This window comes from Sphaeramia orbicularis, chromosome 9 (assembly GCF_902148855.1).
Source record: "Sphaeramia orbicularis chromosome 9, fSphaOr1.1, whole genome shotgun sequence".
In the NCBI taxonomy this organism is placed as follows: Eukaryota; Metazoa; Chordata; class Actinopteri; order Kurtiformes; family Apogonidae; genus Sphaeramia; species Sphaeramia orbicularis.
The window spans coordinates 4,121,744-4,134,110 of record NC_043965.1 but is presented as its reverse complement, the minus strand read 5'-3'; the positions used below and the strand labels follow the sequence as shown (position 1 = coordinate 4,134,110).

The following is a 12,367-nucleotide window of genomic DNA, read 5'->3' as shown; positions in this document are numbered from 1 at the left end:
AAGTTTAATGGGAGATTCTTCTTGCAATACAATATTTATCCGACTACAAAACTATATTATGTCATTAGTCATTGTTTTGTATCCCAGACCCCTGTTAGAAAACAAACACCTGAATTCAATGTGTCCCAATACTTTTGTCCATATAGTGTAAATAAAGCTGGCAAAAATATTTAAGGAAGAAGGCGGGGGAAAACACCCCGAGACAGAGAGGAAAAAGCACAGAAAACTCCCAAATGTAAACAATAAAAACAACATATTCAACGTGTGTCTGCCCACAAATCCTATAATAAGATTCCCCCGCACTTTAAAAAAAAATAAAAGAAATAAAATAAAGTGCAGTTTAATGGCTCTGGTCGTCCCTTTCGCTGTTATTTTTTTGGCTTTTGACCAAACTACGATAATCGATCCATCCACCAATACACATGAACAAGATGTTTCTGAGCATGGCTGTCTCACTAAATGACAAAAAAATAAAAATAAATAAAAAATAAAGAAGCAAATAATAGAAGAACGCACATGAAGCAGGCGGTGAAATGAGCGAAAACATAAACTTACCTTCAGCTATCAATGCGTTTGTACAGACATGTATGACTCGTGTGACTGGATGGCTCTCACTTGCTGCTCAAAGGCGCTTCAGCGGCAGCAGAGCGAGGGTTAAACGTACATACAGCCCTTTAGGATTGTATGGATTCAGACTGTTATGGTCAGCGGGCGTTCTTCAGCTTCACCGAAGGACGTCAGCCGGGTGTGTTCAACGTAAAGCAGGGAGGAAACGGGAGGTCGCACGACGGCGTTTAGACCAAACCGGTTCAACGCTGCATTCAGGTCACGTGGGATTAATGACGTTTTAAGACGTGCGGTCAGTCAGAGTTAATTAACCGATAAAAACCCAAAGCATCGACTGAGCAAAACTCTTTAATACCTGTTGATCCGCTAATTCCGTCAATACATGTAAATAATGTAAAATACAGTTTTTCCATCTTTTCACGGTCATCAGATATAACCCGTTTGGACGTTCAGAGGCTCCGTAGTTACCATGGCAACACCGTCATCTTCTACAACATCGAGCCCGTTTACGTGACTGTAAAAAATCCCACAACTGGGAGGAGCAATCCGATAATTGTGACGTGCTTACATGCACTTCAGAAACGCGGTAATCGGGGGGGAAAAAAAAAAAAAAAAAAAAAAAAAACAGTTTACGTGTTTCGGTCCATTATTTGATTTATTTCGGAGTTCGTACCTGTGTCTCCCCGAGGTTTCTCTCTTCCCACTGGGTTTTTGGGAGTTTTTTTCCATGCCGAGAAGGAGGGTCTAAGGACGGGGAATGCCCGGGACATTAATCCATTTCCTTCATCTGCTGTTTATGTGACTGTTTTCATATCTAACTAATTCTGATATAGGGCTCTACAAATAAAATTGAATTGTTATGACGTAACACGTACACTTCCTGTCATTTTCAAAACACCCGGTCTTGTCTTGTTGCCATGGCAACGGCTACAGCATCAGCCGCCCTAATGTGGGAGGAGCTAATAAGACTACAAAATAGGTCACATTTTGCTAATATCCGTCATTTCATTGTTTACCTTTTTCCTTGCATAAGTTTCGTTTATATAGACTTTTTTATTATTTTTTTTTTACATGTATTTTTTATGTAAAAAAACAAAATAAATCAGATTAACCTGTATACATGCATGAAGACATCGGAGTACTGGGGAGAAATCTAGGTGTGTTAATTTGATTTCTCACAATCATATAAATGCCGTTATCAGATAAGGCTGATCAGATTTTCCTGTTTACGTGATCAATAACACCGGGTTACAAAAAAATGTTTTTTGCAAGTTGTCTAGGTTTTTTCAACTGAATCAGGACCATTTTGCACTGCTAAATCCAAAAATGACATCTGTTTTTCTCAATCAGGTCAGGTTTTTTCGCTCATTTGATTTGGAAAAATTTGATCTTCTCACAAAATTGATTACATTTTCGTGACTTTATCAGTTGATTTTTTTATACAGTTCTCACCCAAAATAGGTTTTAAGAGAAAAAAAATCATTTTCTAACAGGATGTATTTATTATTTACTATGTATTCACCGCAGATGTAGCAGAATACGTCGGGCTTATTTTTGCAAGATCTTCTAGTCGAAGCCATTTCATTCACCTGTAATATTAAAAAAAACATTAATCATAAATTGGCAAAAGTCAAATCTTCAGAACTCGTTTATTGCAAGAAATATGAAAGAATTTTGGATCATATGATGTGAAAATGCCCATAAATGTAAGCAAAAATGTTAAAAAGCCAATATGTAGCATAGTTCAGAAAGTTGACCTGATTGAGCAAAATTAATGTGATTTTTGGATTCAGCACACCAAAATTATCCTAAATCAGCTCAAAAAACTTAAACAATAAATTTGTTGTTGACCAGTGTAATAATCCGAAAACTCCAGAAATCGGATAATGATTGGCGTATTAGTGTGAATGTAAATGGGGTTCAGTGATTCACCAGTTAAACCCATGGAGTTGGATCGATGACAGTGGATGGACACACTGGGTTTATGTTCAGTGAATGAGAGATTTGACTGAAAAAAGGCTTTCGCTAAAAGTCGTAAAGCTTCACCGAGCTGGAGTAAAATGCAGCTTTTCTTAAACATACTCAAACTCGCACATGCTCTTTCAACCTTCTTGAATTCATGAAAAATATCCTGATACGATAAATCTGAATTTCCAGTTGGAATTACAGGTCGATCTGTAAATGTAAGTGCGGTTTAGTATCATAATGGAGATGGAAAACTGAGAATTCCCATGCGACCTGAATGCAGCATTAGCGTTTAGCCTGTTCGCTGGTTTCTGTACAAGCTGATCGTCATCACTGGATATAAATATAATAATAATAATAATTAAAAAAAAAAAAAAGTTAAGGCCCACTTTTTCCTACAAATATAGTCATGAAAATGCTGATTGTATTCACTTCCTCCTGAGTCGTGATTAGTTTCATTCGGTTCGTCGACCACATGCGAGGATGACACGGACCTTCTATTAGCTCAGACAGTGAACGTTTGTTTTTAATCTTAGTCTTGATCAGTGATTAGAAACCCAGAAAACAAACCACATTTTGTTTTCTTTTGCACTGGATATGAAAAAACAGACAAGTAGATTTAATGTCAAAACAACAGATCTAAACTAATCTTAACTTCCAAAAATAACACTAAATTACTGCGGGCTTTAACTTTTTTTTTTTTTTTTAATTTAATACAAATCGGAGGGATCTGTTTGTTTTCTAATCTCTGTTGGCCACATAACGTCGCTGGTCTGGTTAATAAAATGCCGTTTAAAGGCACTTTGCGTCATCGAATTGAAACCGAATGATTTCCAACCCAAAGATAAAACTAGTAAAACGTTCAAATAAATATGCAGTCACACCGCCAGCGCCTTCAACGACTGTCATCACGACGACAATATAGCACACAGGATTTTTTTTGCTTAAGAGGCTTTAAACTGGTTTTTGCACTGCTGTCACTGAGTCAGAAACGTTCCGATTAAACTAAAGTTACTTAAAATACAGCATTTAAAGGCCTGTTTTATCACATATCATCAGGAAACATGGGTTTAACAGTTAGATTTCTCATTATCTGTGCAGTATTGGTTGAGGTTTGATAAATTAATGATCACACACATGTACAAATACAGTTTCCTGTCGTTATCGTAAAACAGGATCGGCTTCTGTATCAGATGTAGGATTTGACGGATGATTTCACACAGCAACTGGTTATTCCGCCCGTCAGTCATCCGTTTTTTTTATATCAGTGAATAATTAGACATAGAGGTGAAGTCCTGCCCTTTACGATGCGATGAACGGGACCTTGGATGGAAAAAAAATATGTACCAGAATCAACAGTGAGACCTGATGTTTGAGGGCGTCTGAATCATCCATCCCCTTCCATGTGTTTGTCTATTTAAAGCTGATCTGATGAGTCACTTCCACACATTTCACCTTGTTCTTAGAGAAAAACTATTGAAACGGAGGGAAAAATCACTACGAGTCTCATCATATTGAAGCTGCAGAAACTTTGAGCCCAAACTTGCACTTTGCAGGAGGTTAAAAATCTTCTAAATAAAATCATATTTTTAACAAATTCTACATGCATTTCAACTTTAGCCTGATTTTGAGTAATAAAATCAATCAAAAAAAAGGAATCTAGACACTTTTTTTTTATAATTCCTGCATGGAAGGGTTAAAGTAAAGTCTGATGGAGCGACTGGAAAGGACAGGAGTTCATGTCGACGGAAATATTTTGTCATTTTGGGGGAAATCTGTACCGTCCATTTTCATACAGTTTATAGACGAATTCCCAAAATGATAAATCTGCTCTTAATTTAATTCTAGTGGTATGAACAGAAGTATTCTTATATTTCCTTACATGAAACACTTTTTCTTACAAATGATCTTGATTATTTCTCTGGGTTACAAAAAAATGTTTCTTGCAAGTTGTCTAGGTTTTTTCTACTGAATTAGGACCATTTTGCACCGCTAAATCCAAAAATCACATCTGTTTTTCTCAATCAGGTCAGGTTTTTTTGCTAATTTGATTTGGAAAAATTTGATCTTCTCACAAAATTGATTCCATTTTTGTGACTTTATCAGTTGATTTTTTATATAGTTCTCACCCAAAATAGGTTTTAAGAGAAAAAAAAAAATCACTCTCTAACAGGATGTATTTATTATTTATTATGTATTCAGCGCAGATGTAGCAGAATACGTCAGGCTTATTTTTGCAAGATCTTCTAGTCGAAGCCATTTCATTCACCTGTAATATTAAAAAAAACATTAATCATAAATTGGCAAAAGTCAAATCTTCAGAACTCGTTTATTGCAAGAAATATGAAAGAATTTTGGATCATATGATGTGAAAATGCCCATAAATGTAAGCAAAAATGTTAAAAAGCCAATATGTAGCAGAGTTCAGAAAAATGACCTGATTGAGCTAAATTAATGTGATTTTTGGATTCAGCACACCAAAATTATCCTAAATCAGCTCCAAAAACTTAAACAATAAATTTGTTGTTGACCAGTGTTTTCATTCATATATACATTACAAACAAAAAGTTACGGATATTTTTAATTTTTGGGCTATTTTTTGCAGTTGGGATTCCTTGCACAGTGCTTTTTACTTTTTTGTGTGTGAATTGAAACATATTTTTTAATGACCAGACATAGTTTTATTTACAAATGGCAAAAATGACAAAAAAAAAAAAAAATACCCTTAACTGTTTGTAGTGTATATAGTATAGTATACATATATATATTTTAGTCGCATTTGTCTTTTTTACATTCAGCATTACATGGAAATTAAAGTTTATTTCAAAACTAAGATATGTTTTTTTACTCCTTAATAACTGTATTAGCTCTATAACTGGTCAGGTTTTAATATTTCCAATGTGGTATCAGCTGACTGTATTGATCGTTTGGTTTGTATCAGATGGAGAAAGCTACACAAAGTCGGGTTTTGTTGTGTGTTAATGTAATCTAAGCTATTACTGCATCTCTCAGGATTGTCTTATCAGTATCGAACCATCAACAGAAAAGCCTTTAAACAGCTAAAATATAAACCTGATGACATTTTAACTTTCAACGCGCAATCAAACTGCAAAATAATAATAATAATAAAAAAAAAAAAAAACATAATCATGCTGTAGACGGGCGTGTTTTCCGAGCTGCCAGCGGTGTGTTTGCACAAAAACAGATATTTTACATTGAACAAACCGACTGACGCTGATGACACAAACACGTGAAAATTTTAAAAAAAAAAGCTGATCAAAAATTAGCCACCGTCTAATTTTTTCATGCCAGCCTGAAGGAATGACACCCAGACGTCGTCACTGCTCTGGGTTTTACAGTTCAGTACAAAACTCCCTTCCGACGTGTTTGGTTTTAAGTTTCCTTTTTGGTTTCGACTTCGACCCAATTTTTTTTTTTTTCCTTTTTTTGAACTCAAATAGAATTCCATATCCATTCAGTAACAAGCGAAGACAATAAAAAGATTTCCACACTTACATTCAAGTGCTTAGAGGGTTATATTGCATCGTATTCTTGCCGTTTTTCTACTCTAAACTGTAGCCACTGTACTTGCATTAAGCCTGCGTTTAAGGACACGAGAGATGGATTTAACTGTAGAAAAAAAACAAAACAAAAAAAACAGATTCTCACTCTCCTCTAAAAAATATCTAAACGTTTTAGCGTCGATACTGTTTTATCATTAAATATATTCTATGAGTTACAAACAGCGTCTCTAAATTGCCTATCAAAACGGTAACCAATTCACATTTAAGGAGCAGGAAGAGTACAGAGGCACGAAAGCTTATTGCTGCCACCGATGTAGTAATATACGTAGTTACAGAGAAATACTGCACTTCAATATTCACAACGTGGTACCGGGGTGACGGTCGGCGTCGGGTTCGACTACATGCAGTCCGAGATGACGCGTGTTCATGTGATGCTGACGTCGGCCTCCGCGGTAAAGTGCACAGTCCACGCGAGACGATTTGAGGCTTAGTCCCGACTTCAAAAACTGGATTTTGCGTTGTGGTTTCAACCAGTTTTGACTTGTGTTTTCGATGTAAACAAGCGGCCACAGCTTTGGAAGTTCAAGTGTTTGTATTTCCTCCAAAAGTGGAGTTTATATGTACCAGGGCTGAGCGATGGATGAGGATGGGAGGGAAAAAAAAAAAAAAAAAAACAGTCAAAAGGGTTGCAAATTTTTCACTACAAAGGGTTAAAAATGCAATCTGATGGAGGGCAGAGGGTCAGAAATAAATGCTTTTTATGCAAAGTTAATAGGGGTGTAAGACAATATCGGTTCTGCAATATATCGCAATATTTCATTTCACAATACTGGATCGATATTAAAAAGAACTGTATCGATATTTTTAGGTGTTTATTCAAATGCATATTGTGGAGGTTATTTTTTGTTTATATTTTATTTATTATTATTTAACACTTATGAAATAATTTTAGTTCCTTTGTTGGGATGCATAAAAATAATGTTATGATGTTAGTTATGAACTAATAGAATATGAACATTTGAACAGGATCTTAAACTGTAATGTCTGGAAAACATAATTTAAGTTTTAACAGGAAAATTTTGTGATATAGCATTAGATCCTGTTCTGATCGAATAAAAATGCGTTTAGTATTTGTACATACTTCTGGTGTAATTCAATTCTTCAAAGAAATAATCATTTAAAAAAAGAAACAAACAAAAAATTGCCTTTTTAACAGTATCATGATATATCGTATCGTGATCCTAGTATTGTGATTTGTATCATATCGCCAGATTCTTGCCAGTACACACCCCTAATGGTTAATGGAGGAATAAAAACAGGACAGAAGGTGGTGTAAGACGTCGTAATGGGAGGTTAATTATAGCATCTAATAGAACTGTTATCAGGGTTCCTACAGGTTTCTACAAGTTAAAATTCAGACTTTGTAAGACAGGGGTGTCAAACATGCGGCCCGGGGGCCAAAACCGGCCCCCCCATACTGGCAAAAATTTGTGACTCCAAGAATTTAGGAAAATGTATTTATTTACTCCAACGCATTGATTCATTGATTGATGAATGTTCTGAGCTATTTCTCACCGGGGGGCTGCAAAGTTAGCGATAACTGGTTCCTAATTTCAATATAAATTGTCGGGTGGAACTGAGTCAAATAATGTTACTTTCTTTGCATCTTCAACATTTAACAGACACATTCAAACACAATATAGCCAATAAGTTTATGGCAACATAATCAAAGACCTATCACATCAAATTTAATACCTTTTAAAGACATTTTTAACGTATTAAATGCAGATTTCTTTAAGAATTTTTAAGACCCCGTAGGAACCCTGTATTATGCTTCATTATAAAACTCAGATTATGTTTTTTTTTTAATTACATATAAGTTTTTATGGTAAAGAATTTTAAAGCATGTTCAAAACAAGAGGATATGATGTGCAGTGGAAGACAGGATATGACAATGAGGTGAAAGAGATATTTAACTGTATTATCATTTTCTGCTCGTCTTTGGGGCCAAAATTTTCTTTCAGTACAGTTTTTACGATGAGTTTTGCTCAGAAAGAACTGAAATCACAAATACGTGTGAGGTCTTTTATGATTCCAGGCCTGTCCGAATGATTATTTAATCATCAAATTAAAAGGATTTAATATAGCTGTGAATATTTTACATGATCGTCTGCATTCATCTCTACTGGTGAAACTATTATCTATACATTATCTATCATGGACTGACTAATGTTGATTAATGGTATCATATTTGGCCTCATTTTTCTCCTACAATGAGTTCAATAGAAAATGAGAAAATACAGAACCAAGAAATGGCTCTTCTTCATTAAGTTTATATACATAATTAAACTACTATAGGACTTATATTACAGTGGTTCTGCTCACACCGTTATGAAAAAACAGAAAAAAAACAAAAAAAAAAACCAACAACATACAAATACAAGAAAAAAAAATCTGATTTGGGCCACTTCAGGGCACAGTCTGAAAAGAACTAAACAGTAAGAAAAACATTTTTGGTCGTCATGTTGGTTAAGTTTTTGTTAAAATACAAAGAAACTTACAGAAATATACTGCAGTTTGGCACTGGCTGAACAGTTTGTGGCTGCAGCACTGGGTTTTAGAGGCTGGATTTTAATATTAAGTTTAAAAAGTTAAATTCCATATTCAAAACTAAAAAAAAAAACTAAAAAAAAAAACCTGAAAGCTCAACTTCAGTTTTAATTAGATGGCCTTGGTGTTCATCCTTTTGCCAGTAAAGAACGTTGTGTCATGTGGTCAGAGTGTGAAAATGTTGACATCACTCAGCCCTTTATTAGTACCATTTATGTGTCGCGTTCGTTAAAATAACCAGTGTTCTTTTGACATCAGTCTCGTTCAACCGCATGTTCATATTGCTTTTAGCGCTGATGCGACGGTGGCTCTTTCAGACGCAGTGAGTTGGAAGGTTTTACTCTGAGACGTATTTTTGTAAAAGTGGATTCTCTACACTGCAAAAAATCTAAATCTTACCAAGTATATTTTTCTCATTTCTAGTCAAAAATATCTCATCACACTTAAAATAAGACATAATCACCTAAAGAGCAACTTTTCAGTGAGAGATAAGAACTGATTTTTAGACAATAGATCTGGAAAATCTCATGTCAAGAAATTTTACCAAGATAATTTTCACTTGTTTCATTGGCAGATTTTTTTGCTTGAATTAAGCAAAAAAAAAAAAAAAAAAAAAAAAAAATCTTGAATTAAGAGACAATAATTTAACTATTATCATTTTCTGCTCGTCTTTGGGTCCAAAATTTTCTTTCAATACAGTTTTTACATTGCGTTTTGCTCAGAAAGAACTGAAATCACAAATACTTTTATGATTCCAGGCCTGCCAGAGTTATTATTTAATTATCAAATTAAAAGAATATAGTTGTGATTATTTTACATGAAAATTTTATTTCAAGAAATCTTACCAAGATAATTTTCACTTGTCCCATTGGCAGATTTTTGGCTTGAAATAAGCAAAAAAAAAAAAAAAAAAAAAAAAAAAAAACTTGAATTAAGCAAAAAAAAATCTGCCAATGGAACAAGTGAAAATTATCTTAGTAAGATTTCTTGAAATCAGATTTTCCAGATCTATTGACTAAAAATCAGTTCTTATACCTCACTGAAAAGTTACTCTTCAGGTGATGAGGTCTTATTTTAAATGTGATGAGATATTTGGACCAGAAATGAGAAAAATACACTTGGTAAGATTTACATTTTTGTTGTGTACACGTTAGTACCGTACTGTATTCACAGATCTGGACTGTGTGTATGTTGGGGGGGGGTGTCTCAGAATCTGACAGAGTTGATGCCTTGCTTCACCAAGTGAGCTATAGGAGACGGAAACGGCCTCTCCAACCGACGGACTTGCATAAGGGTTTGTTAAGCACACTTTCAGCGAGGCAGTTAATAGTTAATATGACCAATAAAAACACAAATAAAAGCGGCAGGTGATGGCAGTGAACCGACAAACAGTGCTTTCACCGCCTCACTGAAGCATCAGCCGTTCTATGTACAGGGGGTCCACGAAGGCTCTTTACAATCTAAAACATTAATTACAAAAGCAAACGATGACATATGTTAATCAGATTTGTTCCATGTACTCGGTGGTAATTATAGTTGTGGGATCATGTGCAATCCAATCATTGGTCCGTTTTTCTTCAATGAGAGGATGTTTTGACCTTCTGACTGAATATGTGACGTCACAACTGGATGATCTTCAACCAACCATCGGTCTCCAGGTAGATGTTTCACCACCACTTTGGGTTCTGCATGTCGGTGGGTTCTAAGTCAAACATTTCCAGACCGGTGGATTGGTCCTCGTTCACCAGATATCACCGCCCTGGGTTTATTTCTAATGGGTTTATGTTAAAAATATCATGAAGCCAAAGATTACTGATGCCAGAAATCTAGTCCCGTCTGGATGTGCTTCATGCAACTAATGGTCCCACATAGAGGTGGATTAAATAAAGCAAAAAAACTTCAATATCTACGTCTCATTTTGTAATGATTTCTACAGATTTGCCTGTTAATTTGCTTTTGTAATAAATATATTAAACTGTCAGGAGACTTTATGGACAGCCTGTATATTTAATTTAACCTTCTATATGTTACACTAACAGAAGCACTGCTAATCTACCATCTGACACTGGGAAACAAAAACAAAACGCTGGCTGATCATTGGTTTGGAAGCCCCACTGTGGGGTCTGAGTGGCGTAGGAGGTCAGGGGTCAGAGGAAGTGGGGTGGGGGGTAGGTAGGGAGGGGTCAGGTGGCTCCACAGTGTTGGGTCCTCACGGTAGAGACTCCTCTAAGACTTGCCTGCGCTGGCCACGAACGGGACTGAGCCGAACAGGTCCTCTGGTGGGAGGGGCTTGACGGCGGAGGGGGCGGGCTGTTGGCGGTCGGTTTCCACACTGGGCGTTCTCTCTACTGGCTTTTCTGTTCAGGGAGGGGAAAGCAAGGAGGCAACTTAGAACCTCTATAGTTACAGCACCCATGGACTTTTTGTTGTGTTGTTTTTGCGTCACCTTCCTAAAACAATCACGCAAGTCATTTTTTAACAATTACTTTTTTGCCTAAATCATCAAATTCTCAATTTCTAGGCACTTTTTTTGTGTTTACTTAAAAATCTGGAAACAATGACTTATTTTAGGAAGGTGGATGAACCTGAACCCCAGTTTTACATTAGCTGCATGTAACTAAGACTGTCAATCAATTAACTATATACTTAAAAAGTAACTGATTAATTCCCTAAATTTGCTAGAATTCATCACATTTTTCATTCTTAAGACAAAAGCTTCTGATAACTTGTATTAAAGTGTAAAAACAAAAAAAACCTAATGAATAATAAATACAAAAATAATATATTTAAACATAAAACCTACTGCTTACACTGGAAAAAAATCTCAATATTATCAAGTGTATTCTTCTCATTTCTAGTCCAAATATCTCACCACACTTAAAATAAGACATAACCACCTAAAGAGGAACTTTTCAGTGAGATATAAGAACCTATTTTTAGACAGTAGATATTGAAAATTTTATGTCAAGAAATTTTACCAAGATAATTTTCACTTGTTCCATTGGCAGATTTTTTTGCTTGAAATAAAAAAAATCTTGAATTAAGCAAAAAAAAATCTGCCAATGGAACAAGTGAAAATTATCTTGGTAAGATTTCTTGACATAAAATTTTCAAGATCTACTGTCTAAAAATAAGTTCTTATATCTCACTGAAAAGTTCCTCTTTAGGTGGTTATGTCTTACTTTAAGTGTGATTAGATATTTGGAGTAGAAATGAGAAAAATACACTTAGTAAGATATTGATTTTTTCCAGTGTAATCAAATAATTTTATCTTTAAACAGGTTCTCTCCTGTGAAACACTTTTCCAATTATTTCATCAAAACTTTAATTTTGTCAATGATAAGAACAAAGGAATGAACCAGAGAAATTAAACCTCACTTAGGCTACGTTCAGACTGCAGGCAAATGTGTCCAAAATGTGATGTTTTTTGCTCATATGTGACCTGTATCTGATCTGTTAAAGACAGTTTGAACAGCACCAATCCGACCCAGGACACTTTCATATCTGGTCCTAAATCCGATACGTATCTGATTTTTTGCAATGCAACTTCAGTCTGAACGGCCAGGTCGCACTTATCCGACCTTTACATCATTGAAATGCAACAAACTTCACAATTCTGTGTCCCAGGTGTGTTACTTCTGTAAACCGGACCTCTTTTGCGCAAGTGGGTCACTTCAGGGTCGCATTCAGTTCATACTCAA

General features: G+C 35.3%; 1 protein-coding gene across 3 annotated transcripts in view; it reads right to left on the bottom strand.

Annotated features, from left to right (window-relative positions):
- The window catches only part of bmp2k (BMP2 inducible kinase), a 118,532-nt gene that overhangs the window by 17,033 nt on the left and 89,132 nt on the right, over positions 1-12,367 (bottom strand). For all 3 annotated transcript variants that reach the window (XM_030143138.1, XM_030143139.1, XM_030143140.1), the window contains one exon: positions 10,904-11,023. In XM_030143138.1, the coding sequence (XP_029998998.1) occupies positions 10,904-11,023 (120 nt within the window). The remainder of the gene's footprint in view (positions 1-10,903; positions 11,024-12,367) is intronic.